Source organism: Tilletiopsis washingtonensis (genome assembly GCF_003144115.1).
Source record: "Tilletiopsis washingtonensis strain MCA 4186 unplaced genomic scaffold FA09scaffold_3, whole genome shotgun sequence".
In the NCBI taxonomy this organism is placed as follows: Eukaryota; Fungi; Basidiomycota; class Exobasidiomycetes; order Entylomatales; genus Tilletiopsis; species Tilletiopsis washingtonensis.
The window spans coordinates 934,854-961,630 of record NW_020312000.1 but is presented as its reverse complement, the minus strand read 5'-3'; the positions used below and the strand labels follow the sequence as shown (position 1 = coordinate 961,630).

Here is a 26,777-nt window from a genome sequence, read left to right as displayed (position 1 = left end):
GCGCATCCAGAGACGGTGCGGGATGGAGCTCGAGCCGCAGCTGCTGGCGAGCGGGGCAGCAAGAAGGTGGGGAGCGGACTGGAGGAGCGGAAGATGGAGACGGCCGCTGCGCCGCCGAGAGCTCGCTGCTGCACTTGCGTGCCATCGAGATCAAGGTCTGCTGCCGTCTGGCCAGCAGCCTGCCTTTGACGGTCAGGTTGCTCAGCGGCAGTGCCAGCGGCGCGGCGCAGCGCTGCACCGCCCTGCAGCATGCTATGGCGCCGCAGCATCGTGCGCTCGGTGCATGCGCCCTCGTCAACAGCCAAGACGCACGGCGCACGCCCCCGAGCTGACGCTTGCGCACTGAGCAGGCGGTTGGCGCTGTGACAGGCCGCGGAAGAGGCGCCAGCGCAGATATGCTGCCCCAGCAGCGCCACCGCGAAAGTCACGACAGGGTCACAAAGGCAGACCATCCCGCAGGGGCCGCACGACGCCTACGCCTCAATCCGCGTCGTCATGCTTGCGCCTGCCGCTGTCCAAGCTTACGCCTCCCTGCTTGTCACCACCTGCGCCGCACGCCCCTCGCAGCACGACACGCCCCTCTTTCGCACGCTCCTCCTTCGTCCTCGCAGCACAACACGCTCCTCCTTCGCACGCTCCTTCAGCATGGCACAACGAGTGAAGCGTGCTTTGAATTGCGTGCTCCCTCGCGTCTAGTCGGAGTACACCGCCTCGCCGTGGTCCCAGAGATTCGCGACGCGCGTCCAGTTGACGCACTCCCAGAAGCGCTGCAGGTACACGTCCTGCTCGAAGCCGTGGTCGGGGAGCCAGGCGTGCTCGTGCACCGAGAGGCAGAGCAGCGGCTGCAGCGTCTCGCCGACCTTGCTGTCGTTTGGCTGCTGCCCGAACGCGCGCTGCGCCGAGGCGTAGGTCGAGGCGGCCGCACTGCTGCTGCTGAAGCTGCGCGCCGGCGCGGCCGCAAACGGAGAGGTGGACGCGGCACGGCCCTGCTGCTGCGGTCGTTGCGCCGCGGCCTCCGGCAGCGGGTTGCCCTGCGCATCGATGCCGACGGACGCCTCGAAGGTGCTGCCGAGGTTTTTTTGCACGCGGTTCTGCACCAGCACCGTGCCGGCGCCGTGCGTGGGCACGATGCCGAGGTTGCCCTGCTGGTCGCGCACCAGCCAGACCCAGCCCGACGCCGACATGCCCGTCGCCGTCGCGGAAAAGGCGTCCTTGAACGCGGCAAACGAGCCCCACTGCGTCTCGATGCGGTCGAGCAGCGCCTTCGGCGGCTCGGGCTGCGGCAGCTGGTCCCACGCCATGCCCGGGGCCGTGCCGAGCTCCTTGGGCTTCTGCAGACGGGCCGAGGCAGTCAGCAGCCGCGCCGCGCTGTGCACCGCAGCACACGCACCAGGCCGTGGAAGAAAAAGGCATTGTTCAGCGCCTGGCTGGCCGTGTTGAAGATGAGAATCTGCGACGGGTTGCTCGCCGAGCCAATGACGGTCTCGACGAGCGACGAGTTCTCATACTCGGTGCCTGTGTCGCGGCGTCAGCGGCGCGTGTGGCACGCCGCGCGCCGGCGCCACTCACCGCGCACGAGGTCGTTGAGACGGGCGAGCAGGCGGCGTTGGTAGTGCTCCCAGATGAGGTCGAGCGTGCGCCGCGAGAAGAGCGGCTCGCAGGCGCGGTCGCTGCTGCTGCTCGCGCCCGTGAAGCGCAGCGGCAGCGGCAGGCTGGGCAGGCTGTGCAGCGCTCGCCGCCGCGCCACGGCTGCGACAGACGGGGCGCCAGAGGCAGCGGCACGCAGACTGCTGCGCGAGAGCGCGCGCAGAGGGAGCGCCATGGCGAGTGCGGAGAGAGGGCGGGGCAGCGGGAGAGGTCGGAAGGAGGAATGGCGGCGTGGTGGGCGGCGAAGCTTTCGTTGCGCGCATTCGGTGCTCACGCACGCGAGCCTCGCGCTGACTAAGCGGGTGCCGCTGCTCCCACGCGCCTTCAGCCATTCCGCCTCCCGCTCGCTCCCCTTCCGCCGGCGCACATGTCTCGGACGCTGTGCGCAGCTTGCTGTGCAAGCATCCGCAAAGAAGATCGGCAGCAGAGGCTGTTCCGACTCTGCATGCTGCGGAAGCGCGGGAGCGGGAGAGGGCTGGATGCGACTTGGCCGCGCGAGTTGGGTTTGCTGCCGCCGCACCGCGCCCGGCGGCTCGATGGCGCCGCTGCTGCTTGCGCTGAGACACGCCCGCGCGCGCTGCTCGCTGCTCAGGCCAAGGCGGCAACTCGCCGAGCCGTCGGTGGGCGAGAGAAGAAGGAACATCAGGCAGGCCCTCTTTCACCCCTCGCACATCTCTGCACCGTGAGCAGGCCGAGGATCGTCGAGCGGCGTGCGTCTTGATAAGCAGCGCGTGCGCGCCAAACGAGCCCACCTTGCCTCGCCCCCTCTCCCTGCCGCGGCGACTTCGCTTGCCGCACCTGTCACGGCGGAGCGTACCGCCGCGCCACGCGCCTCCACCTCGGCCCCGTTCGCGGTTCGCCGCCGCGCCAAGCTCTTGATTCGGCGCCGCTAGGCGTCAGCACCTGCCGCGCGCTCCTCCTCCTTCTCTCTCACCACGACGACACCGCATCGCACTGCACCGCATCGCATCGCATCCCGGCGCATCCCACCGCGCCATGCCGGCCGCACGCACGGCGCCGCCGCCGGCACATCCGCCGCCGCCGCCGCCGCCGCCGCCGCAGCAGCAGCATCCCGCCGGCAGCAGCAGCCACGCGGCAGGACCGAGCGGCAGCACGAGCGCGCAGGAGAAGAGCGCCGCCGAGACGCTGGCACAGCGCCGCGAGCAGAACAAGCTGGCCCAGCGCCGCTTCCGCGAGCGCGCACGCGAGGTGAGTGCGGCGCAGACAGCTGCAGTCGGAGGGCTGCGGCGCGGGGCCGCCGAGGCGACGGCAACGTCTGCCGAGTGTCGCTCATACACCCACACCCTGCTGCAGGCCAAGCGAGGCTCGCGATCACAACAAGGCGCCGGCACTGCCGCCACGGGCGCGAACAAGGGCCCATACGCCGCGCCCTCGCCTGCCGCGCCGCTCGACTCGCGCACCTTCAACAAGTGGCTCGGCTCGCTCGGCGTGCCGGCCACCTCGGTGCCGCCGAGCTTCTACGTGCCGCCGTACCTGGCGCCATACGACACTCCGGCCTATGGCGCACCGGCGGGCCTGCCAGCGGGCTATGCCGCAGCACCGCCAGCGGACGGTGCCGGTAAAGAGTGGCAGGACCCCGAGGTCGGCGGCGAGCTGCCGGCGACGTCGCAGTGGAACTTTGCCAACGTGCCGCCGAGCATGTCGCCCGGCTTCTATCCGTTCGTCGCGCCCGACGCCGCGCGGCACGCTGGTCCCAGCAGCAGTGCGCCGCTCGGTGCCGAGGGCTACGCCTCGCTGCTCAGCCAGCCGTTTGTGCAGGGCGCGGGAGCGCTCAACGGGCTCACGCCGGCCGACGTCTCCGGCCTCTCGCACACCTTTCCTGTTGGCGTCGCCGAGCCGCTTCCGCACGGCAACTCGGCGGCATACATGCAAGAGCGTGGTCAGCCTCGCGGCGCATTCTCCGCAGATGGCTCTCGAGCCGGCACGAGCGACGGCAGCGACGCCGAAGGGCGGGGCACACGCCGATCTGCCTCTCGCTCAGTGCCGCTCCTGCGCAACGACAGCGACGGCTCTGCCTCGACGCATTTGTCAGTCAAGCGTGAGCACTCGACGGACGCGGCCAGTGGCTATGGCTCCGACGCACTTCAAGGCAGTTCCTCGCGCGCCGTGACGCATGCGCAGCCGGCCCTCATGGCCGATGGCTACCACCCGCCGTTGCCACAGGCGAGCAGGTACATCGCTCTCGTGACGTGGACGACGCACCTGCGCAACCTCAGCGTGGACGACTACATGCGCTTCCTGCGCACGCCGCTGCCGACTGCGCCGCGCGCGCTCGGCCTCGAGAATCACGATGTGGTGCGCGTGCTCCTGATGAATGCTGTGAGTCGAACCGCACTGGTCTCTCTTGCGCCGCGTGCTGAGCTGCCGCGCCTCCCACAGCAAGCGATGGGCTTCGTGCGGGACGAGTTCCACGAGCACGACGCCATCTCCGACATTGGCGACTCGTTCCGGCGCATGCTCGTCTCGGAGCGGCGCTCTGCCAGCGCGGCCAGGTCGCTGGAGGTGCCGCCAGCTGGCAACGAGGAGCTCGTGGATGCCGAGACGCGCACGGCCATCACGCGCTGGCGCAGGATACCGAAGCACATGTACCCGACGAAGCTGCAGCTGACCATTCCGCGTGAGTGCTTGCGTGCCAGGAGGCGGACTTGGCCCTGACCTTCCGGCAGACCACCCGTGGATCGACGTGGGCTTCCCGTGGCCGGCGCTGCGCGACCGGATCCTGACGCTCACCGAGGAGCGCATCATCGACGAGGATGAGCTGTGCGTGACAGGCGCGCCGGTTTGCGCCTTTCAGCTGCTGATGCGCGCTCCGCAGCTGCGCCGACATGATCATGCCGGGCTCCTACGACGGCCAGCAGCCGTCGTTCATTGTGTGGGGCAGCGATGCGCTCGACGATCGGGCGTGGGAGATGTCCGAGGGCTTTGCGCAGCGCTGGCCCATGCTCATCGACGAAGAGATGATCAAAACGTGAGTTCGTCCCGCTACACTGTCCTCCCGTGCGGCGCTGACGTGCTCCGGCAGCACAAACTTCTGGCGCAAGCAGCGCGGCCTGGAGCCGCTCTCGCTGCCGGAACGCGCGCCGCACGGCACCTCGTACATCGCCGAGCCGCGCATCGCCGAGCTCGACGACGACGGCAGCGCGGCACACCTTGACTTCCATGCTCGCACGCGGCACAGCGCTTGATCTCCGCCAGGTAGCGGCAAGCGCACCCTCCATCCCCGTCTCCTGTCACATCTCTGACCGGCCGGGCCTGCTCGCCCTGAGAGCCAGGCCACGGCGCTGTCTCACCTCCGGCCACGCTTCTCGACCGAGCCGCCTGCTCGGGCTCTACCGTACCAGTCCTGCCCCTGTAATCGCATGCATAGATACCGAGCGGCCGCTGGGCAGCCCGCGGCCGCGCTGGATATAGACAGCTGGCATTCCCTCGTCGTCTCTACGCCCCTTACACGGTCGCCACAAGCTCCGAGGCCGTCTCGAGCGCAGCGATCTGCGCATCCAGGGTGTCAGCACAGCAGCGCTGCCGGTCTCGCAGCTGCACACTCACCATCTTGACGCATTCCTTGCGGCGCGTCACGACATGGTCGCTCTCGCGCATCAGCTCGTTCATCACCTCGGCCTGGTAGAGCTCCTTGAGCAGCTCGCGCTGCAGCGAGTCCTTGGCGAACGTCTGGTGAAGGCGCGTCAGCATTTGGCTTGGGCCTGTGAGCAGCTTCACGCACAACAAGGTGCAGCATCGTCGCCTTTGGGATCATGTCGATGATGGTGCGCTTCACGATGCTGCGGGACGCGGCGTGTGAGCAGAGCTGGCGATCCAGAGCAGACCGCAGCACGCACTTGAAGTAGGACATGATGAGCATGCGGATCACCTCGACCTCCATCGCCTCGCGGTCCGTCAGCTGCCCGCTGGCCTTGAGCGACGGCGGCGGCTGCAGAGCGGCGCGAGTCAGCATGCCGCAGCCTCGGAGCACTCCCGAGAGTGCGACGCACCGACTCCATCGTGGCGTGCTTTGCCCGCTCCTTGGCGCTCGCCTTGCCACCCGCGAAGAAGGAGCCGAAGAAGCCCTGATCCTTGATATTGACGTCGAGGTCACGGTCGTTGTTGACCTGGTGCGGGCTGGGCTTCTTCGGGTCCGGCGGCGCCTGTGCCTGCGTGTGGCGCTCCGTCACGATGGCCATGGCGCGGTGGCCCGAGATGAAGTCGGGGTGGCTGTGCGGTGTCAGCGAGAGGCGCGAGACCCGTGGGCCAGGATGCGCACCCAGTGTTCAAGTAGCACGCCTCCGACGCCACAATGTCCGTGACGAGCTTCGTCGTCGGCTGCAGGCAGCGCTTGAAGAACGAGATCTGCAGGATAGTCGATCAGCACGCAGCTCCACTTGTCGACGCCCCCCTACACGCACCACCACCTGGTTGAAGCGCTCGCGCAACGCCGGGAAGCGCCGGAACGATTGCTGGAAGGGGCGCGCGTCAGCTGTGCGCAGCGGATGCCATCCATTGACGCGACTCACGTTCTTCATGAGGAGCTGCGAGAGGATGCGCACGAGCTCGTCGTACACGAGGCTGACACACTTCAAGCTCGGGTCCTCGAGACGCTTGATCTGCTGCTTGACGATGACCTCAAACGCCGTCGTGCCGACGAAAAGCGCCGGCGAGGAGCCCTGCAAGGCACGTCAGCTTTGCCGCGCGCTGTGCGGTCAACCCACGCACGCTCGAGTTGTAGAGAATCGTGCGGATGTCCGAGTCCTTGACCGTGTCGAACGGGTCGATGGCCTTGACGCCGTTGCTGAACAGCTCGTGGAAGACGAAGCTGATGCGCGCGCCGCCCGCCAGCTCGTTGACGCTGAGGTCGTTCGAGTTGCCGTCGATGACGGTGCGGAACTCGTTGCAGAACTCGGTGATGATCGTGAGCACGATGTTGCCCGAGTTGGCATCGCCCAGCGCGCCGCCGAGCGAGGTCAGCTCGGCCTGGTACTTGGTCAGCTGCGTCTGGATCTTGGCCTTGATGTCGGGCAGCGTGTTGCGGATGTGGTGCATGAGGATCTGCAGGGGGTCGCATCAGCCCTGGCACTGCGCCGCAGCTGCCGCTGTGGCCCTCCACTGTCGCCGCGCTCACCGTGTTGAGCTTGCGCGCGAGATACGGCGTGCCGCAGTACTGCGCCTTGGAGCGGTAGCTGCTGTGGTTCTGGAAGAAGTCGGCCTCGGCGGCGAGTGCGGCCGAGACGAGCTTCTTCTGGTCGATGTCGCGCTGGCCGCGGTTCACCACCGGCACGTAGCCCAGCCGCAGCGGGATCACGCGGCCGGCGAGAATGTCGACGACGTCGGTGCCCGCGTCCCTGGACGAGGCGTCAGGCCTGCGCAAGGGCACACGCCCCTGCTGCGACTCACATGAGGTCCACCTTTGTCAGCACGCCGACCGTCCGCGTGCCCTCCGGGTCCACCTCGCGCGCCATCTTGAGGCCGTCCGAGTTTGCCAGATCCGTGTTGGCCGCCGTGACGGCGAGGATGACGGCGTTGGGCTTCATGATGAACTTGAGCACCATCTCGCGGATCTGGCGCTCAATGTCGCGCGGCTGGTCGCCGACGGGCACCTTGGTCAGGCCGGGCAGGTCGACGAGCGTGAGGGTGAGCACGTTGGGGCTGTAGATGCGCAGGTTGATCGGCTGCGGCGATATGCCGGCGTTCTTGCCCGTCTTGAGCTCCGTGTCGCGCACAATCTCCTCGCGGATCTTGTTGAAGTCGTGGAACTTCTCGCCGGGCAGGTGCAGGAACTCGCCCCACTCGTCGGGGTTCGTGCCGGCGGCCGTGGCCTTGATCTCTGCGGCTGCAGCGTGAGTAGGCGGGCGATGCCAATGACGCCTGGCTCCAACCAATGCCGGCCGGTGCTGCTCCGCAGCGGCCCTCGCACACCACACTCACCCGAGCCGTTCGCGCCCGCCGCCACGCCGCCCACGGCGCCCGATGCGCTTGCCCGGTTGATGAGCTGCAGCACGAGCGGCCGCCGCGTCACGATGCCCGTGCCGCGCGGCAGAAAGTCACGCCCGACGATGTTCTCGAGCACCGACGACTTGCCCCTGGAGGAGTGAGCAGCGGCCAAGTCAGCATAGCAGCAGCGCACCGCCTGCCCGCCGCCACGCACGAGGACTGCGAGCCGAGCACGGTGATCTGCGGCAGGTCGACGGGGTTCTGGATGCCGACATTGTTGAAGGCATCCTGCAGCTTGTTCACCAGCTTGATCAGCGACTGATCCATGGCGGGCAGCGGCCGGTCGGCAGGGCACAGGCGAGGTGGAGGGAGCGCGGCGACGAGGGCGGCGGCGGCGGCAGCAGCAGCAGCAGCGGCAGCGGGCGCAGCGAGAGGAAGCAGAGAGGTGCGGCGGAGAAGGCGTGCGAGGACGGTGCAGCGGCGGATGCGGTGCTGCGAGGGAGTGGAGGAGAGGAAGGAGGCGCTGCGAGAGGCGCGCGGCTGGCCCGAGAGCAACAGGCGCCAGACCTCGCGGCGCCTGTGCGCGGCGGTGATGGATGCTCGCGGCGGCGCTGCGCCTGTGTGCCGGCCGTGTGAGCAGCGCGCGGCCGCGGCGTGGCTGTTGCTGCGCGCGCGGCGGCGCGGCGGCGGGCTGCGCATCGCGGCCGCCAGCTCGCGCCATGAGCTGGCGGAGCGCCCATCACGTGGGCTCGCATCCCTGGGGGCTGTGTGCCGCGCCGCCGGGCCAGCTCTTCTCCACCACACCGCAACAGGCAGAGCGCCGCAAGAGCAGCACAGAGCAGAGCAGAGGCCCACGCAGCAGCACGACACACACCATGGCCGCGGCGCCGCCCAAGCTGCGCATCCTCGCGCTGCACGGCTTTGCCTCCAACGCCTTCCACTTCAACCGGCGTCTCGGCTCCTTCCGCAAGGCCACGGGCGCCGTGGCGGAGCTGCACTTTCTCAATGCGCCGCACCTCGTGCAGCCCGTGAGCGTCACGCTCGGCCTCGAGGCGCGCGACGACCTCGTCGACGAGAACACACCGCTCGAGGAGCAGCCGCGCGCCTGGTGGCGCGCAAATGGGCAAGGCCAGAGCCAGTACGACGGCTGGCCCGAGACGCTCGCCTTTCTCAACGACGCCCTGGCCGAGCACGGCCCGTTCGACGCCGTGCTTGGCTTCAGCCAGGGTGCGTGAGCGTGCGTGTGCGGCGAGCGCCGACGCGGCTGACGCGTCTCACAGGCGGATGCCTGGCCGGCCTGCTCGTCTCGGCCTTTGAGGATGCGTCGCGCCTGCCCGGCCTCGTGCTGCCTGCGAGCCAGAAACCGCTCAAGTTTGCCATCAACGTGTCGGGCTTCCGCGCGGCCGACGAGCGCATGAAGGCCTGCTTCCCGCGCGAGGGCATCCGCACGCCCGTCCTGCACGTCCTCGGCCGGTGAGTCTGGCGGCGCCTTGCGTCGGGCCATGCTCATCGCTCGCCGCAGCAACGACCAGATTGTGGAGGAGGAGCGGGCACAGACGCTCGTCTCGGCCTTCAAGTCGACGTCGCGGGTCGAGCACCACGACGGCGGCCACGCGCTTCCCACACAGTGAGCTCGCTCGTGCGTGGGCAGGAGTCGCCACTGACGCGCCTCTTCAGAGCACCATGGCGGCAGTTCTTCAAGGCCTTCTTCGAGCACTTCGCTGCCGAGGACTACACGCCATCAGACGCCTGGCGGGATGTGGCGCCGCCGTCGGCGCGGCCGTTTGGCATGCAGCCCGACAGTGCACCCGGCAGTGGCGCCGTCACGCCGCGCGACGACGGCAAGCCCGACGGCAAGTCGAGTCTCTGAGCAGGTCCTGCATGCGATTGCATCGAGCGAGAAGACTATAGTATACATGGCACGGCGGAGCACGGCGAAGCGAGTGGTGGGTGTGCTCGTGGGGAGATGCTGTATAACGATGATACACGGTGCTTTTGGTCGCTTTAATAGAAGCTCGTGATGCCGAGCTGGGCAGCAAGGATGTCAAAGGTGGAGCTGGGGTCCGACGCCGAGAGCAGCGGCTGCGGCGCATGGCCGAGGCTCTGCAGGTCGCCGCTGACGCCCGGGAAGAGCGTGGCGCTGCCAGGGTCGCTCGGGCCCGGCAGGCCGCTGGTGGGTGCCGATGCGCCGTTGCCCTCCGCTTCGTTCCACGACGTGAGGGACAGGGCAAAGTCACTCTGCGCCCACGGCGGCAGGTGCAGCGTCGCGTGACTGTCGTCCTGGTACGACGTGCGCTTGGCCAGGCGGGCCGGCGAGCCGGCAGTGCCCCAGGTGTCGCGCGACGGCGACGACGGCGTCTCGCCGCCCGCCGTCGGGCTGCTCTCGCGCACGAGCAGGCGCAGCACCTCTTGGAAGTCGGCGTCGGTCATACCGCCGCGCTCAATGTCGGCCGGCGTGAAGCTGCCCTGCCGCGGCGTCTTGTCGCCGAACATGAGGCGCAGGCCGCGCTTGCGGCTCGTCGCCGCGATGCGCTTCCACGTCTGCCACTGCATGCGGAGGATGACGTCTCCGTACTGATGTGCAAGTATCAGCAGTGCTCGTCCAGTAGGCTCGCCCCTCGAGTACTCACCTTGGCCGCAGCCGTCTCGCGCAGGCGCAGCGCCAGCTTCTCGGCGCGTGCAAAGATGCTGTGCGCGTCGACGAGGCTCGGGAAGAGCACGACGCACTTGAGCAAGAAGACACAGGCGAAGGTGGCGGTGACGTGCGTGTAGATGGGCGCCCAGCGCAGCTTCTCGTAGTACTCCGCGCTCGTGGCGCTGCTGCCCGTGGCAATGTCGAGCACGAGGTCGGCGGCGCGCACCGTCGACTGGGCGATCTCACGCTGCGCCTCCGTCATGCGCTCGGCGTCGCCCGGCTGGTGCACGCCGCGCAGGCAGGTGCAGCAGAGGTACAGGCGGGCCGTGGCGCCCTGCAGACGCAGGCTCTCGAGGAAGAAGCCGTTGGCGTCGAAGCCGCGGGCGTGGTGCTCGCCGTACCAGTACTGCTCCCAGCTGTCCAGGTCAGCGCCGAGCGCGTTGACACGCCGCAGCATCGCGCCGTCTATGGTTGCGTCGAAGGGTGCCATGGTGTTGAGCCGGTGCTGAGTGCAGTGTGAGCGGTGGTGGTGCACAGTCTCGACGACCGACTCACCTCGCGCAGCGTCATGAGCTCAAGCGTGGCCAGGATGCGGACGTCGACGGGCATCGACAGCGGCGCACTGCGCGGTTGGCGTGAGCAGATGCACGGCAGACTAGTCCGTACTGCACTCACGGCAGCGAGAGAAAGTTGCGGGCGTTGCGCACCCACGGGTGCGTCAGCATCGGCTCGCGGCCCGCGCCGTAGCTGAGCTGGTGCTCGAGCAGGAAGGAGAAGAACCAGATGCGGCTGCCGCTCGCCATCTCGGCGAGCTGTTCGTGCGGCAGATTCGCCTCGCCCGAGCCTCCGACGGCGGCCATGAGGCGCGGAAAGACCTTGTCCAGGCCGAGCTGCTGCGCCATGCGGCAGGCGTGGCCGACCTGCAGCCAGCCGTTCTGGCTGTCGGTGTAGGATGCGCTGCAAGAGACGTCAGCGAAGATGCGTGTGGTCAGAACAAGGCACACTCACAGAATCAGCATTGCCTGCACGTCCTCGTTGGACTTGGTCCGGCCGAGCAGCGTGGCGCTGGCGTGGCGCTGCGAGGCTGCGAGGCAGGTCCGGAACGAGGCGCTCGGCGGTCCACCAGCCGAGTCGACACGTGCGCCGATGTACAGGATCGTGTCGAAGAGGAACGGCGACTTGCGCCGGTACTTGCCAAACAGGTCGGCCTCTTCGTCGAAGAACTTCTTGTCCTCGTGGTCTGTGGGTGTGTGTCAGCACAGATGCAGAGCACCATCGTTTGAGACCACTCACTGAAGACCGACATGAAGCGGCCGCAGCCACGTCCGAACGTCCGCCACAGCCGGCGTGCCTCTTCCTCCTCGACGGCGCCGGACGTGACGACGTCGACGAGCCTTTCCTCTGCCTCCTCTACGCGCCGCCGCTTGCCGAGCTGACCCAGCGGCCTTCGCTCGTCCATCAGCACGTCGTCGGCACGCGACGACGTCGAGCTGGCCTTGTTGGAGATGGCAAACGCCGCCTCCTCGGTTGCGGCGTGGTGCTCGGCGGCGTCGGCCAGGCCGCGCAGTGCCGCAATCGGCGCGCCGAAGCTCTCGGCAGGCAGGTAAGAGGCGCGGTCCTCGTCGTTGTAGTCCTCGTCGCGGCCTCCGGCACGGTCGCGGCGACCACCGGCCCGCAGTGGCCGCGCCGACGGCGGTGGCGGCATGCGAGACGGATTCGGCGCCGAGGCGGTCCACGACTCGCCCTCGTCTCGCGACGACGACGGCTCCTCCCACGGCCGCGAGGGCGCCGCACCATAGCCGCGCGAGCTGTCAACGGCCTGGCGGTGTCGTGACGTCGGCGAGAAGCTCGGGTTCGTCACGGCTCGCGGCGCCGAGACGACTGGCCCGGTCCATGCCGCGGCCGACTCGCCGTTGTAGGAGCGTGGTGCGGGGAAGGCAAGCGGATGCAGCACCGTGCCCGGTGAGCTGTACGACGGCGCCAGGCGGCTGACGGGCGACGAGACGGAGCCGGCCGCGTCCCAGCGTCCCGATGGCGGCAAGGCTCGGCCGTGCGGGTCGGGCAGCTGCTTGCTCTCGCGCAGCACGGCGACGAGCTCGCCGAGCGTGCTCGAGAGGCCCTCCATCTTGCCCTCGAGCGCGCGCAGGCGTGCCATGCTCTCCTCGCTCGCCGGCGCGGCCACGACGACCGTCGACGGCGCCGGCTCGCGCGCCGGCTTCTCGAAGATGCACGGCAGGCCGCTGCTCTCGCAGCGGTTGCACGGCGCATTGACGGGGCCCTCGCAGCGCATCTGGTGCCGCGGAGGCGGAGGCGGAGGCGGTCAGCTGCAGCCACGCGCGCGCGCTCGGCAATCTCGCGTGCCGCCTGCGCGTACGCATCGCACGCACCTTTTGCTTGCGGCAGGCGTTGCACGCCCGGTGGATGCGGCTCTTGACGGAGAGGCCGGTGCGCATGCTCTCTTTGCCCGTGCTGCTGCCGGGCGCGCCGCCGCCGCCGCCGCCGCCCGAGGCGTTGCGGCCGCGCGGCGGGCTGCCGCCGTCGCCGTCGTCGCCCGAGAAGGAGCCGGGCGGCGAGTGGTTGGCCGTGGAGCGCGGGCGCTTGCGCGAGCCGTCGTCGTGCGTGCTCGCCGGCGCCGGCGGCGAGGCGTGGTGCGCCGAGGCGCTGCGGTGGTGCATGTGCGGGAGGTGCGGCGCCGCGAGCGGCGGCAGCGCGTGGTGCATCAGCGGCGGCGGCGGCGCGAGGCCGTGCAGCGGCGAGTAGAAGGACGGGCCAGCGTAGGGGCCGGAGCGCGGATCGGTCATCATCGCCGCCGCTTGAGGGAGAATGGAGGGGTGAAGCAGGGAGCGCAAGAGCGGCGAGAGGCGACGCGGTGCGGCGCGAAGGCGGCGGGCCAGGCGGCCGAAGCGACGCCGGAGGGAGCGGCCTGTGCGGAGGGCAGCAGGCACGAGGCGGAGGCGTCGACAGACGCAGATGCAGCACTCCAAGCGCAAGAGCCGTCGCAGCGGCAGACGCAGGTACGGGACAGCAGCAGCACTGCGTCCAGGGGCAGGAGCAGCAGAAGGCACGCGCAGGCGAGCAGCAATGCGGGGAAGCGGCTGCGGCGCGCTGCCGGGCCGATCGGAAGCGAGCGAGGCGTGTGTGCGTGCGAGGAGCAGGCGCAGGACGGCGGAGCTGGCGTGCCAAGGATGCGCAGGGGCAGCGAGAGGAGAGATCGTTGTGAGAGGGCAGCCCTTGCCGCAGCCGCCTGCTGCTCCGTCCCCTTCGTCCTCCATGGGGCGCGAGCAGGCCGTCGTTGGGCCTGGCCTGGCGCTGCAACGCCTGCGAAGCTTCAGCCTGCAGCGTCGGCTCGGCGACGCAGGCGACGCCGTAGCGTCATCTCGCCGCCGGCGCAGGTGCAGCTGTCACACGGCGGCGCCCTCGGCGAAATGCTCCGGCTGCCGGCAAGACTGGCCGGAGCGCGCTGCGAGGCCGAGGGGGGCAGCCGCGCAGAGACGCTCCCTCCGCACCGCACTCCCGCCGCGGCGCGGCCATCTCTCCCCTCTCTCGGGTGCCTTTCCGACGGCAGCGAGCCGGCCGCCCATGCGCTGCATCGAGAAGCGCGAACGTGAGGTGCCGCTGTGCTGCTGCCCACCGGCCCGGGTGCCGAGCACGCTGCCTCTTCCCGCGGCGGCGGCTGCGCGTGCAATCAGCCCGCCGCGCCGGCGCTGCGGCTCCGCAGCCGGGAGTGCGGGGTGCAGCCGCGCACGCGTGTGGCGCGCAGCCGGCACGGAGGGACACCTCGCCGCCGCCGCATCGCATCTGCTCTCTTCAGCCCTCGCACGCCTTCGCACACGCTACGGCGGCGGCGACAGCCCGGCGCGCGGTACCTGCCGCTGCATACTGTCAGGCGCGCGCGACAGCTTGGGCCAGCAGGCGGAGGTGACGCCAGGCCGCGCCATGCGCTGACGCTGCCTTCCCCGCACGTCGTGAAAGCAGCGCAGTGCGCCCTGTGCGAGCCTGCGAGAGGCGCTACGGGCTGCGCTGCGGAACGAGCCGGGTGCTGGGGACGAGGCATGACAGGTCCAGGCACCGAGCGAGGAGGAGCAGCGCAGACTGGGTGCTGGCGGCAGGCCGACGTCGACGAGGAGCAGCGGCACAAGGCCAAACGCGGGGTGAGCGGGCGACGCGGCCTTGCGCCCAAGGCCCGCTTGCGCCGCGGCCGCGCGCCCGCCAGACGCGCAGGGCAGGAGCGAGCGGCAGCCGCGGCACGGAGCCGTCGTCCGCGCCGCGCTGCGCCCAGCCAGCCGTACGGCTCGCTGTCGCCGATACCAGCATGCTCGGGGCTGCGCTGTCGCCGCCGCTGACGCCGCATCAGATGCTGATGCCGCAGCCTGGATGGCCCGGGCTGTGACGTGCGTGGAAGCCACGGCGCTGGGCGGCCGACAGCTTCTCGCAGGACGGAGCAGGCATCCGCAGCCGAGGGCCAACTCGTGAGGCCTCTCCGACTCGGACGGCCTCAGGAACCCATGGATGCTTGAGGCGCTCGAAGCGCTCGAGAACCTTCGCGCGTGCTTGATCTTGTGGCGACGACGACGGTCTTAAGCAAGCGGAGGTGGCCAGATGCATCGACGCTACGGCGACGCAACGCTCTCTCCCATGTCTGCTTCGCACCACGCAAACCTGACGCGCAGCGCTCGGCCCTTTCTCGCGTGTCTCTTCGCCTCTTCGACGAAGCGCAGGCGCAGCTGAGCTCCAGCATGCAGCCGGTCGAGCCATCGGCGGTCCCGTGTGAGCAAGTAGGGCTCTGTGCCAGACGCTGCGTCCTCAGGGGGCTCAACGAGGCAGGCGACAGTCTGTTGCCACGACGGCATCCTCTTGTCCAGCCCAGGTGCTCGGCCGACGCCTTCTGGCTGCCGCCGTGCTGTGCCGTCTGCACCCTGCACTGGCGCCGCAGTCGGCCATCTCGGCAACCGGCACCGGCAGCGCGGGCATCCCTCTCGAGCACCCCTTGAGCCCTTGAGGACGCTCCCATGCGCCTGCTGCTGCGTGCGGCGCTCGGCAGCGCGCAGCCCCTATACTTTGTCTGCGGGCCACCGCGGCGACAGCCGCCGTGCCTCTGCACCTGCGTCTGTCCGCTCGCCAAGGGCCCGCGCGATGCTGCAGCGCTGCGCAGGCACATGCAGCTGCATGCTGCCGCATGGCGACGATCGCTGGACCACGAGCGGGCGCCGCTGCCGCCTGCCGCGCTGCGTGCTGCACCTCGCGCGGGCGGACCGCGAACGGCGCGGCGAGGTGACGCCAAGCGGCAGAGGGCGAGACAGGCGCAGCGCAGCAGAGAGACGCGAGGCTGTGCTGCTGCGGCGCTGCTCGCTGCGACGCGGCACGAGAGCAGCACACGGGCGGCCTTCTCCTGGCAGCAGCGGCCGCATCTGGCCTCTCTCTCTCGCGCGCGTGCTGCCTGTGCCGCTGTGCCTCGCCATCGCACCTCGCCGCCGCCGCCGCCGCCGCCCGCTGCCCGCCGATCTCCTCCTGCTGGACCCCTTCGCAAACACCCTGCGCTCCCACATCCACACCGCACTCACCCCTGCTCGCCGCCGCCGCCGTCTCTGCCCACCGCGTGTGCTCGCTCTTTCTGCCGCACCGTCCTCGTCACCGCTCCGCGCAGCGCCCTCTCGTCTGCCACTCCCCTAGCACCGACCGGCACCTGCATCGGCCCGCGCCGACCCCCGCTCGCCCGCCATGGACTCGTCGACCTCCAGCACAGGTGCGTAGCATGCCGTCGGACGATGCTGCTGTGCCGTGCGGCGAGGGTGTGGTGGGTGGAGTGGCACAGCGTGGGCCCACGCCTGGTCGTGCCTCGTGCTCTGTTCTGCGCCGCACTTGTTGGTTGCTGCCGCTGCTCTCTGTCCTGCTCGCCGCCTTCGAGCCGCACACTGTTGGGCGGGTGTCTATTCCTGGCCCGGCTGCGCCGAATCGGCGGCGTATAGGGAGCGGCCGTGAGTGCTGGACACAGAGTCCCACGCCTGCGCCTTGACAGCGTTGCCAAGCGAGGGCAGTGCGTCGTGCTCGTCCGTCGTTGCACGCTCTCGATGCAGCACCGAGCGCTCGCTCGCTATCAGCGCCAGTGTGTCTCCACGTTGTGCAGTGCGCTTCTCTTCTGCTCGCTGCTGGCTGGCAGCAGCGGATGCGGCCGCACTTGTGCGAACTGCACGCCGCGTCACGCTGCAGATGGCGAGCCTGGCGCTGCAGTTGCGGCGCGACCGGCGACGTGCAGAGCCAGCCTCTGCTCGCGACGAGCGGTCTCGCTGTCCAGCATCCATGGTCCATCACGGTCTGGCGAGCCAAAGCAGCGGCCCCGGCAGCGACGACGAGCGTCGCACCGTGCTGCCGCGGCGAGGGGCGCATCGGGCCGTCTGCGTCATATGGCGCCTCGGCGCGGCACCGGCGATGTTTCTTTTGCGCAGCGCGGCGCGCGTGCTGGCGCGCTGCTGTGCCGCTCAGCATGCAGCGGCCTGGCGCGCCGCCGCGCCGTCGGAAATCCGCACCGGCGCCGCGTGCGTGCTGCACGGCGCCAAGGGCGCGCTGGCGCCGCGGCACACTGGCCGCGCGCGGCCTGCGACGGCGCCGGCCCCTCTGGCACTCTTCCGCGCGCCCTTGGGCCACTCTCGCGCTGCATTGGGCGCACAGATCGGCGCTCGCTGCCGCGCCCTCTCTGTGCGTGCGTGCAGGCCGGAATCAGTGAGGAGGAGAGCGCAGCTCGGACAGGCATGGCGGTGCAGCAGCAGGCGGCGGCAGGCTCGGCAGCGGCGCCAGGAGAGGATCGGCCTCGGGCTCACTCTCTCGGCGTTCCTGGCCCGCTCGCTCGTCTCATTTCGCTGTCTGCAACCTGCACCCTCACATCCCTCTCTCGCCTGCTCGCTTCTGCACCGCCTCGCATCTTCTCGGCTTGCTCGCATCTGTCCTGCTTGCCATGCCGCTCGCCGCTCGTTCGCCGCGCCACGCGCCTCGCAGCCCTGTCGCGCCGCCGCGCGCACACCGCGTCGCCGCGCGGCAGGGCGGCGGCGGCAGAGGCGATGACGACGACGAGCAGCCCAGCCCAGGCCCTGGCGGCCCCGGCGGCAACTCCGGTCCAGGCAATGGCGGCGGAGGCGGCGGAGGCAACGGCGGTGGAGGCGGAGGAGGCAATGGCGGAGGAGGAGAAGGCGGCGGCGGCGACAATGATGGTGGCGGCGACGATGGAGGGCAAGGTGGCGGCGGCAACGGTGACGGCGATGGTGGCAGTGGCCCTGGAGGTTCGTCGTAGCCCAGTGACACGTCGAGCAGTAGCACTAGCAGCAGCAGCAGCAGCAGCAGCAGCAGCGCGTCTGAGCCACCACCCTCCACGTCATCGACGAGCCAGTCTGACGCCTCCTCTGCCCCTCCTCCCTCCCTCTCGTCGACTGCGCCGCCGCCGTCTCCCTCGCGCTTCCTCTCTGGTACGTTTCCGCGTGTCCGCCTCGCGTGCCCCTCGCTGTCTTGATGCCCACACCTTGCTGTCCGGCCATGCAGCCACTGACGCGTCCGACACCTCCTCGTCGACTGCCACTACAGCCGCCGACACCACGTCGACCACGGCCGCGGCGACTACCTCCACCACAGCAGCCGTGACGACGACGAGCTCGTCTAGCACAGCGTGAGTGGGCAGCGGCGGAGCGCAGGCACTGCGTGCGCTCACACTCGTGTCCGCTGCAGTCCCGCCACCACGTCAACGACGCAGGCGCCCACGACGACTTCGCGGCCGCCTACGACGACGAGTGCAGCGCCCGTGAGTGTGCCGCGTGTGTGTCTGTGCCAGGGTCGTGTCCGAGGTGCTGCCGGTTTCTGTGCCTGCTGCTTGCCGCATGGCCTTCTCTTGTGCTCCGTGTGGCTGTCAGACGCTCTCGTCTGACACCCTTCCGCTCTGCCTCTTGCTTCTTGCCTGAAGGAGTCGTCGAGCTCGAGCTCAAGCACATTCGTGCCGCCGAGCTCGACGACCACCTCGACGACGCGTGTGACGTCGAGTGCGGTGAGGGTCACTTGCGGCGCATTGCTGGCATGACGAGGGCATCGCTGATGCCGCCTCGCGCAGCCTGCGACCACGTCAACGACGAGCGCCGCGCCGGCGCCGTCCACCTCAACCTCCACCAGCCGGACATCAACGTGAGTGTGCCGTCTGCGCGCGCCTGAGACACGCGGCTGACACGCGCACAACAGCACGGCGGCCGCGGCATCCACTACCTCGCAGGCGCCACAGCAGCCGTCGACGACGGTGCCGCAGAGCACCGAGACGGTCTTCACCACCACCGTCGGCGGGCAGGCGCGCACCATCACCAGCACACGGCAAGATGGCACGCTCAACGGCTCCAACAGCTCGAGCAGCAGCTTCTTCGACAACAGCGGCGCCGTCGGCGGCACGTTCGCGGCCGTCGGTGTCGTTGCGCTGCTCCTCGTGGCGCTCATAGCCTGGCTCTTCTACCGCCGCCGCAAGGCGCAGCGCATGGACGCCGACGTCGTGGCCGCCGCGTCGGCCGCCGCCGCGACGACGCGCACGCCGTTCGACGACGACGACCCGGAGATGATCGAGGACCCGGCGTACGGCCAGAACGCGCAGCACTACGCCACCGGCGGCTACGCGGCCTCGGACGGCAACGGCTACGAGCCGAGCCACTTCTCGAGCGGCACGGCGCCGGGCTTCGCGGGCATGGGCGCGTATGGTGCGGGCGGTGCCGCAGCGGGTGCCGGCGCAGGTGCGGCCGCTGCTGCCGCGTACGGCCACTACTACGACAACGGCAACGGCGGCTACGAGCAGCAGAGCCAGTCGGGCGGCCACTACTACGACCAGCAGCCAGACGCGTACTACGGCCAGCAGCAGCCGGGCCAGGCGCTCAGCCAGGGCCACGAGTACAGCCAGGGCCACGAGGCCTACGCGCAGCAGGCGTACGACGGCTACGCTCCGCAGCAGGACCAGTACGGCCAGCGGCAATCGTGGGGCCAGCCGGGCCACTCGCCGCCGCTGGATGCCGACAACATGCCGTGGGCGGCGGGCGCGCTGCCTGCCGGCCTCGTGGCGGGCGGCGCCGGTGCCGCAGCTGGCAGCGCAGCAGCTCGCCGGCGCAGCGGCAACCAGGGCATCCCGGAGCAGCTGCTGGGCCCCAACGTCTTCTCCGACGCCAGCCCGGGCGAGGAGGACCACCTCTCGGGCGGCCACGGCGGCGCGCCGCCGTCGGCCAGCTCGCCGGACAACCGCCTCGACGTGACGGGGCTGCAGCGTGCAGGTGAGGCCGGCAGCACGAGCAGCCTGCGCGACGACCAGGACTACTCGCGCAAGGTGCTCTCCGTCACGAACAACTCCTGAGCGAGTGCAGATCCAGACCCATGTCATCGTTGCCGCCCTTGCTCCCTTCACTGTCCCAGCCACTTTCCTTTCTCCCCTCACCGCGCTCGCCGATGCCGACTGCCCTGTGCCCTCGCCGCGTAGCTGCACCACCTTCATGTCTAAAGCGCATCTTTAATCGAGAGCCATCTGCTCCGTCTACAGCGCCACACGCTCCCTGTCTGTGCCCACGCGATGTGCCTTTTGTGCCGCAGTCGTCCCAGCTCCCCTGCGCGCGTGACCCCGCCCCGAAGACCCATCTCTCGTCGTCCTCCCGCAGCCCAGCACGCTCAGCGCGTGAGGTGGTAGTCTGCGAGGGCAGGCGTCAGTGCGGCATCGCTGTGGCTCTCCGCAGCGCGACGCACCGTCGATGCGCAGCAGCAACGAGACCGTCTCGGTGGCGAGCTCGATTGCGCTCGTGTTGACGAGCAGCGGCTGCAGCACGTTCTCCTCGAGGATGTTCGTGATTTGCCCCTAGCGAGGAGTCAGCACGTGCGGGCAGGAGCAGTCTCCTCAGCGCAGCTCACCTTGCGGACGTTGATGCCGGCGGTGCGCTCGCCGAGGGCATGCCGGTTGCGCAGCTCCGTGACGATGGAGATTGGGTTCAGACCGGCGTTCTCGGCCAGTGTCGTCGGGATGACCTCGAGCGCCTCGGCGTAGGCCTGGAAGCAGTACGCCTCCATGCCCGTGAGCGTCTGCGCGTGCTCGGCGAGGAGCCGTGCGACGTGCACCTCGGGCGCGCCGCCACCAGCGATGAGGAAGCTGCGCAGCGTGTCAGCCCATGCGCCGCAGCTGCCCACACCTCCCACACTCACCGCTTCTTGACGAGGCAGCGCACTACACACAGCGCGTCGTGCAGACTGCGCTCGCTCTCGCCGAGCACGAGGGCGTTTGCGCCCGTGCAGAGCACCGAGACGGTGCGCCCCATGTTCTTGATGCCGGTGATCTTGCACACCTTGGCGCCGCTCTGCTGCACCTCGTCGACGAGGTCGGCCGTCGCCAGCTTGTCCTCGCTGAACGCCTCGATGTCGGCAATGGGCTTGGCGTTGAGCGTCTTGCACACAAAGTCCATCTCCTCGCGCTCAATATCCTTGACGACGAGGATCTTGAGCTTGGCGAGGAAGTGCAGCGCCAGCTCGTTGACGGCGTCGCGCAGGATCGACTTCTGGATCAGCAGCACGTTGCAGCCCGTCTTCTTGATCTTCTTGCACATGTTCAGCAGGTATTGCCGCTCCTCCTTGAGGATCTTGTCCATCTGGCGGTAGTCGTTGACCACGATCTGGTTGTCCATCTGGAGCGACACGCGTCTCAGCGCCGGCACAGCAGCGCACACGTCACGCGGCACTCACGTCAGGCTTCGGGCTGCTCAGCTGGAACTGGCACACGGCAATGCGCGCCTTCTCCATGCGCGTCGGGCCGCCGGAGCCCGTGACGACGTTCTGCTCGAGCACGAGGCCCTCGATGAGCTCCGTGTCGTCGATGGTGCCGCCGACCTTCTTGACGAGGCGGATGTCGCGCAGGTCGACGGTCTCCTGCTCGGCCGTGCTGGCGGGCGAGTCGCCCGAAAGCAGCGCCGCGGACGTGGCCTCGGGCGACTTGGGCCGCGAGGCCGGCGCAGCAGGGTTCAAGAGGCGCGTCACGGCGTTCACGGCGATGGGCGCCAGCACGGACGAGTACTGCGACACGATCTGCGGAGCGCCCGCTTCAGCACTGCAGACCGGGCCGCGGCACTGGCACGACTCACCTTGGAGTTCAGACTGGTGCTGGCCGCACGCAGCAGGCTCTCCTTGTCCTTCAGCTCAATCGGCGTCGCAATGTCCGTCAGGTACTCGACGGCCTTGGTCGCCGCGCGCTGGAAGCTCTCGGCGATGAGCGTCGGGTGGATGCCCTTGTTGAGCATCTTCTCCGCCGCGCCGAGCAGCGAGCCGGCAATGACGACGACGGAGGTCGTGCCGTCGCCGGCCTCGACGTCCTGCGCCTGCGAGAGCTCGACGAGCATGCGTGCCGCCGGGTGCATGACGGCCATGTGCTTGAGGATCGTGGCGCCGTCGTTGGTGATGACGACCTCGCCGGTGGCCGTCTGGATCTGGCGGTGCGAACGTGGGGTCAGCACAGCTGCCGTGAGGCTGCAGGAGGCAAAAGCGTAGCGAGCATGCCGAGGACTGCCACTCCGGCTGCGCACTTCCGGCACATGCTGCCTCTTGAGCCACTTGACCGAGGCAGCTGTCACGAGCTGCCACCTGCACCGCGCACCGCACCGCCTGGCGCGAGCCACGCGCACGTCACACCGCCCACGTCCACGCCGCCACGCACCATCTTGTCCATGCCCTTGGGGCCCAGGCTGGTGCGGATCGCGTCGGAGACGGCCTTGGCCGCGCTGAGGTTGGAGCGGCGCACCTCGTCGGGCTTGTCCTGTGTCTTGAAGGCGCGGCGCTCGCGCGGCGCGCCGCCGCCCGAGGGCACGACTGGGCCAGCGGCAGACATGATGTGTGAGGGTGGGTGAGGGGATTGCCTGGCAGGAGAGCAGGCGGGTTGAGGGCGGGAAGGACGCCGAGAAGCGCACGGGCGGCGAGGCGCGTCGCTGGGCGCGGCGCGGCTTGAAGCTTCGAGCGACCTGGCGTGCTTACGTCAGCACGGCGGCCCCAGGCCACGCTCAGGCCGCGCGGCGCGGCTGCCTCCACTCGCTTCGGCCCCCGGCCTCGCGCGCCCTCATCACCCTCACCCCTCGCTCTCTCTGTTCCTCGTTCTCGCTCCTCAGCTTGGCCACTTGTACGTCTCGACTCGCACCGACTCGGCGCTCCCCTGCGTGACTCATCAGCTCGGCCAGGGTACCAACGCCTCGCAGATCAGACTAGCACCGCACCTCGCGAGCGCGGCGCCACGATGGACATGGTGAGGCGGCCCGCCGCCGACACCGCAGCTCGCTGCTGACCCTCGCCCAGTTTGGTGGCTTCGGCGGCGGCGGCGGTTTCCGCGGCGGCTTCGGCGGCGCGGGCGGCGGCGGCTTCCAGAACCTGCTCAACCGCATGGCGCAGGAGGAGGACGAGGGCCGCTTCGCCGCGCCGCCGCACCTGTACGACGAGTACTACAAGGCCTACTCGATGGCCATGCTGCCGGGCAAGGAGCGTCTCAATGTCTCGTACGGCGGCAAGAGTGAGTGGCGCGGCCCACGTCGATGTGTCCGAGCTGCGCGTCTCATACCTCGACACCAGTCATCATGCCGTCGTCGGCGCTGAACCGCCTGACGCGCCTCGGCATCGAGACGCCCTGGCTCTTCGAGCTCTCGTCGACGGGCGTGTCGGACACGGACTTCCGCGTGACGCACGCAGGTGTGCTGGAGTTCATTGCGGAGGAGGGACAGGTGCATCTGCCGGCATGGGTGAGTGCAGCAGCAGCGTGTGGCCTGGGTCGGCAATCGCTGATGGCTGCTGCCAGATGATGCGGCAACTCAACCTGGGCGAGGGCGACCCGATTCGCATCCGGGGCAAATCGATGCCGCTGGGCAAGCAGGTCAAGATCGAGCCGCAAACTGTCGACTTCCTCGAGATCGCCGACCCCAAGGCTGTGTGAGTGGCGCCGCCATCGTGACACAGCGGGCGCGCGGCTCACTCCTCGCGGCACAGGCTCGAGGAGGCGCTCAACAACTTCTCGGCCCTGACGAAGGGCGACATCGTCGAGATCAGCTACAACTGCCTCACGTTTGAGATTCTCATCCTCGAGATCAAGCCAGACGCCGAGAGCATCAAGATCATCGACACGGACCTGGAGGTGCGCCCTGTGCTGCTTTCCCTGCCTGCGCTGAGCTGACGCTGGCGCTGCAGGTCGACTTTGCGCCGCCCAAGGGCTACGTCGAGCCCGAGCGCAAGCCAAAGCCGCCGCCGCCGACGATGGCGTCGAAGCTGAACATCGACAAGGACAAGGTCGACTCGATTCCCGGCACGGGCACCTCGACGCCGCGCTCTGCCGAGGCGGGCGGCGCGGGCGGCGAGGCCTCTGCCGGCCCCTTCCGCGGTGCCGGCCAGAGTCTGAGCGGCAAGAAGCCAAAGACGAAGAAGGCGGACAAGCCAATCGAGCAGCCGGACGAGTTCAGCATGATCCGCCGCACCGAGTGAGTGCCGCAGCAGGGTTCGCAGTGTCTCGCATCTGCTGACAGCAGCTGCGCCGCCGGCAGCAAGCCGCGCATCATCACCAACGACACGCAGATCGGCGACAAGAAGGTGCCGGCCGCACTCAACCTGCCGTTCGGCAAGCTCTTCTTCGGCTACGACTTTGTGGAGCCGGCGGATCTCAAGGCCAAGGCCGAGGCCGAAGAGGCTGCATCGGTGAGTGGGCCCGCACCAGGTGTTGCGGCGCCGCCGATCGCTGACGCACGTCCGTGCGCAGATTCCCTTCTCTGGCGGCGGACAGACGCTCTCCGGCCGCGCACCAAGGCCCAAGACCGAGGCCAAGGCGGCCAAGCCCGAGAGCAAGCCGCGCCGCCTCGACGGCCGCGCCGTGCCCGACGTGATCGAGATCGACTCTGACTGAGCTCGCGCTCAGCGCTGCTGCGCCCGCCATCATGTACTTTACCCGCATAATAGGCTCACTCTACTGATCCCGAGCGCAACCACGAAGCAGCGGGATACATTAGCTCGGGTCAGGCTGAAGGACGGGCGGTGGGTCACGGCAGGAAAGGCCGCCGGTTGCTCGACGGTGTTGGCGCGAGATGAGCCATCGCGCCGAGGGAAGGCGTGCGGGGCGGCGTGCCGCCGCGTGCGGCGTGGCCAAAGTTGGGACGGATCGCGGTGTTGCCGCGGGAAGGACGTGCTGCGGCAGGGCGCTGTCAGGTGCTTGTCGTGCCAGGCAGCAATGATGCGAGACTCACGCATCTCCATCGCTTGCGGCACGTAGCTCGAAGGGCCTCGACGATCGGCCTGGAAACGGCCGTCGCCCTGCTGCGCGCTCGACGCGGATGAGCCGCGAGCGCGCGTGTCGGGAGCCGGAGCGTAGGCGAAGCTGCAGAGGAGCGCGTGAGCCTGCATCGGCATGGGCACCGATGGCCACCCTCACCGCATGGGGCTGTCGACGCTGGCTGTGTGCAGCCTGCGAGCCCCGTCCGAGAGCGCTGCAGTCGGTGCGCGCCGGTCGAGCAGGCGCGGCGGCCGCGCCGGCTCCATGGTCATGCGCTCTGGCCGAGCGGGTGTTGCAGTGCGCGAGGATGCAGCGTGCGAGGGCGCAGCGTAGGCTTGCAGTCCCTGCGGCGGGTCGAGAGCCGGCGGCGTCACGGAGCTGAGGTTGCAGCGAGTGAGCACGTCTCCATCGTCGGCGGTCCAGGACGAGCACTCACCGACGGCGCGTGCGATGCTGGAAGCTGAACGACTCATCGCCCATTACAGCCACTTGAGCCGGCTCCTCCCACTCCTCCCTTCGGCGCGTGCCGGCAGCCGTCTCGCTTGCGGTGCCGTCGCGTCTGCCAAGCTGAGCGCGCAGGTGCTCGATCTCGCGATTGAGAGCCTCGTTTGTGCTGCGCCCGGCCATCTCAGCTGAGCGTGCAGATGCGAGCGCGTGTCACTCACCGCTTGAGCTCCCGCGACGCTAACAGGTCTTCTCGCACTCGATTGAGGACCGTCTTTTGCTTCTCGATTTGCGCGCGGAGAAAGCTGTAGTGGCTTGCGGGCTCAGCAGAGTCGCGGTCGCCTCGCTGGATGTGCGCACTCAATGAGCTGGCCCATGTGCGAGACCTGAAACGTGTGCACCTCGATGAGCTCCTCGAGCGACGAAGGCAGAGACCGAAAGAACGGCGCGACGGAGGCAGGCAGCTGTGGCAGCAGTGCACAGCATCAGCTCGATCTCAACGGCATGCTCGCACGCGCCGACGCACCGAGTCGGTCAGGTGGATCATCTTGACGCCCGGCGTGCGGCAGGCGGCGCATGTATGCGCGTCACGATCCGAGCCCGAGCCGCCTGAGGGGCACGAGGGCGTCAGAGTGGCCGCGATGGCAAGCCCAGCCACATTGGCGCACCTTCGGAGGGGAACGCGCACGTCTGGCAGAGTATGTGCGCGCACTGCCGCGCGTGGCGCATCAGCCTGTACTCGGAGGCCGCATGCCGGGTGCGCGTCTCCATCGGCGCACGCTGGTGAGCCAGAACGGGACAGGCGGAACAGCCGGACTGGCCGAGGCTGGCACGTCTCGGGGGCGTCGACACAGCACGCAGTGGACGTGGCGCAAAAAGGATGCCGCCGTGGCGCTGCTGCCCTGCGAGCGTGCGGACATTGTGGCGAACGGCTGGTGGCGGCGAAGCGCAGAGGCAGAGCAGCGCTGGGCGCGTGGCTAGTGGTAAGCAGCAGGGCAGATTTCAGGAATATCGGGACAAGCTCCGAGATGCAGAGCGGCGAGAGAGATGAGGCTGAAGCACGGCAGACGGAGGGAGATGGCGGCGAGAGCGATCCCACGCGAGCGAGCAGCGCGCCGTGAGGCAGGCGCGGCGCGGCGTGCGTTATGTAAGCCGCGGCGGCGTGTTGGTGTGTTGGGCAGGGCCGAGGCAGCAGCCGCCGCTCCTCTCCTTCTCGCTCTCACCTGCTCCGCTCTCCTCAGCCGATTCTGCTCGCTCGCCTTCGCGGCGCTTGCGACGGCTCTGCCGCGGCTACCAGCTCCCCTTCGCTTCGTCTCGGCACGCTTGCCGCCTCAGCAGGCGCCCGTGCCCCGCGGCGCGCCTCGCAGCCTCCACCCGCAACTCTTCACACCTGCCGCGCACGATGCCGACGGCTGCGCTGCGCCCGGCACGCATGGCGCCCGCGCTCGAGCGCCGCAGCCGCGACAGCCCCATGGACCTCGACCCGCCGCCGATGCCGTCGCGCATGCAGGCGCCGCTCGTGCAGCCCGCCACGCCCGGCCCCGAGGTCGAGATGGAGCTTGCCGACGCGCCATCGCCCGTGCAGGCGCGTCCGACGCCGTTCCCTGTGGGTGCGCCGGCGCGCGTGCTGAGCATGCGCCGGCGCCGCGGCGGTCTCGGCACGCGCAGCGAGCAGCGCAAGGGCGGCCGTGAGGGCGACTGGGAGGACGAGAGCGAGACGGACGAGGAGGCCGAGGACGAGGAGGCGACGCCGGAGCGCAGCATGGCGGTGAGCAGCACCCGGCGGCGAAGGGCCCCGCGCCGCGACGCAGGCGCCGTGTCGCATCACCACTACTACGGCGGCGCCCC

At 69.5% G+C, this 26,777-nt stretch overlaps 10 protein-coding genes across 10 annotated transcripts; 4 read left to right on the top strand and 6 right to left on the bottom strand.

Annotated features, from left to right (window-relative positions):
* Window positions 1–641: 641 nt before the first annotated feature.
* FA09DRAFT_304872 (manganese and iron superoxide dismutase) lies at window positions 642–1,873 on the bottom strand. Its single transcript, XM_025740487.1, has 3 exons — window positions 1,570–1,873; window positions 1,391–1,515; window positions 642–1,331 (listed from the first exon to the last, which is right to left on the bottom strand). Exons 1-3 carry the CDS (start codon window positions 1,820–1,822, stop codon window positions 693–695), a joined length of 1,017 nt encoding a protein of 338 aa, XP_025600914.1. The 5' UTR covers window positions 1,823–1,873; the 3' UTR covers window positions 642–692.
* A 2,136-nt stretch (window positions 1,874–4,009) lies between these two features.
* On the top strand, window positions 4,010–4,743 carry FA09DRAFT_328046 (hypothetical protein). The gene is made up of 3 exons (XM_025741623.1): window positions 4,010–4,285; window positions 4,335–4,428; window positions 4,484–4,743. The coding sequence occupies exons 1-3, from the start codon at window positions 4,054–4,056 to the stop codon at window positions 4,638–4,640; spliced, it is 483 nt and encodes a 160-aa protein (XP_025600913.1). The 5' UTR covers window positions 4,010–4,053; the 3' UTR covers window positions 4,641–4,743.
* A 353-nt stretch (window positions 4,744–5,096) lies between these two features.
* Window positions 5,097–8,170, bottom strand: FA09DRAFT_304869 (putative VPS1-member of the dynamin family of GTPase). Its single transcript, XM_025740486.1, has 13 exons — window positions 7,805–8,170; window positions 7,585–7,739; window positions 7,054–7,483; window positions 6,782–7,001; window positions 6,376–6,708; window positions 6,177–6,326; window positions 6,069–6,119; window positions 5,927–6,012; window positions 5,658–5,877; window positions 5,505–5,596; window positions 5,390–5,447; window positions 5,215–5,337; window positions 5,097–5,157 (listed from the first exon to the last, which is right to left on the bottom strand). The coding sequence occupies exons 1-13, from the start codon at window positions 7,915–7,917 to the stop codon at window positions 5,113–5,115; spliced, it is 2,076 nt and encodes a 691-aa protein (XP_025600912.1). The 5' UTR covers window positions 7,918–8,170; the 3' UTR covers window positions 5,097–5,112.
* A 175-nt stretch (window positions 8,171–8,345) lies between these two features.
* On the top strand, window positions 8,346–9,620 carry FA09DRAFT_304868 (alpha/beta-hydrolase). Its single transcript, XM_025740485.1, has 4 exons — window positions 8,346–8,817; window positions 8,871–9,063; window positions 9,113–9,217; window positions 9,268–9,620. The coding sequence occupies exons 1-4, from the start codon at window positions 8,466–8,468 to the stop codon at window positions 9,458–9,460; spliced, it is 843 nt and encodes a 280-aa protein (XP_025600911.1). The 5' UTR covers window positions 8,346–8,465; the 3' UTR covers window positions 9,461–9,620.
* Window positions 9,595–13,442, bottom strand: FA09DRAFT_358681 (hypothetical protein; the record flags this gene model as incomplete). The annotated part of the gene is made up of 7 exons (XM_025744995.1): window positions 12,613–13,442; window positions 11,519–12,515; window positions 11,234–11,465; window positions 10,901–11,182; window positions 10,781–10,847; window positions 10,221–10,730; window positions 9,595–10,164 (listed from the first exon to the last, which is right to left on the bottom strand). The coding sequence occupies exons 1-7, from the start codon at window positions 13,027–13,029 to the stop codon at window positions 9,595–9,597; spliced, it is 3,075 nt and encodes a 1,024-aa protein (XP_025600910.1). The 5' UTR covers window positions 13,030–13,442.
* A 1,202-nt stretch (window positions 13,443–14,644) lies between these two features.
* On the bottom strand, window positions 14,645–15,838 carry FA09DRAFT_194025 (hypothetical protein). Its single transcript, XM_025739405.1, has one exon. The coding sequence runs from the start codon at window positions 15,381–15,383 to the stop codon at window positions 14,721–14,723; it is 663 nt and encodes a 220-aa protein (XP_025600909.1). The 5' UTR covers window positions 15,384–15,838; the 3' UTR covers window positions 14,645–14,720.
* Window positions 15,839–15,866: 28 nt separating this feature from the next.
* Window positions 15,867–18,472, top strand: FA09DRAFT_328041 (hypothetical protein). Its single transcript, XM_025741622.1, has 5 exons — window positions 15,867–15,968; window positions 17,753–17,876; window positions 17,936–18,008; window positions 18,168–18,382; window positions 18,437–18,472. Exons 1-4 carry the CDS (start codon window positions 15,944–15,946, stop codon window positions 18,279–18,281), a joined length of 336 nt encoding a protein of 111 aa, XP_025600908.1. The 5' UTR covers window positions 15,867–15,943; the 3' UTR covers window positions 18,282–18,382; window positions 18,437–18,472.
* Window positions 18,473–19,775: 1,303 nt separating this feature from the next.
* Window positions 19,776–22,079, bottom strand: FA09DRAFT_345153 (putative CCT4-component of chaperonin-containing T-complex; the record flags this gene model as incomplete). Its single annotated transcript, XM_025744676.1, has 7 exons — window positions 19,776–19,905; window positions 19,961–20,069; window positions 20,123–20,357; window positions 20,411–20,886; window positions 20,945–21,283; window positions 21,340–21,681; window positions 21,909–22,079. The coding sequence occupies 7 exons, from the start codon at window positions 22,077–22,079 to the stop codon at window positions 19,886–19,888; spliced, it is 1,692 nt and encodes a 563-aa protein (XP_025600907.1). The 3' UTR covers window positions 19,776–19,885.
* A 343-nt stretch (window positions 22,080–22,422) lies between these two features.
* Window positions 22,423–24,166, top strand: FA09DRAFT_345152 (UFD1-domain-containing protein). The gene is made up of 8 exons (XM_025744675.1): window positions 22,423–22,487; window positions 22,538–22,748; window positions 22,808–22,974; window positions 23,031–23,161; window positions 23,219–23,363; window positions 23,417–23,703; window positions 23,767–23,917; window positions 23,979–24,166. Exons 1-8 carry the CDS (start codon window positions 22,479–22,481, stop codon window positions 24,120–24,122), a joined length of 1,245 nt encoding a protein of 414 aa, XP_025600906.1. The 5' UTR covers window positions 22,423–22,478; the 3' UTR covers window positions 24,123–24,166.
* Window positions 23,972–26,085, bottom strand: FA09DRAFT_193859 (hypothetical protein). Its single transcript, XM_025739404.1, has 9 exons — window positions 25,709–26,085; window positions 25,598–25,640; window positions 25,456–25,538; window positions 25,290–25,393; window positions 25,151–25,234; window positions 24,922–25,098; window positions 24,645–24,863; window positions 24,460–24,590; window positions 23,972–24,401 (listed from the first exon to the last, which is right to left on the bottom strand). The coding sequence occupies exons 1-9, from the start codon at window positions 25,847–25,849 to the stop codon at window positions 24,256–24,258; spliced, it is 1,128 nt and encodes a 375-aa protein (XP_025600905.1). The 5' UTR covers window positions 25,850–26,085; the 3' UTR covers window positions 23,972–24,255.
* Between the last annotated feature and the right edge of the window lie 692 nt (window positions 26,086–26,777).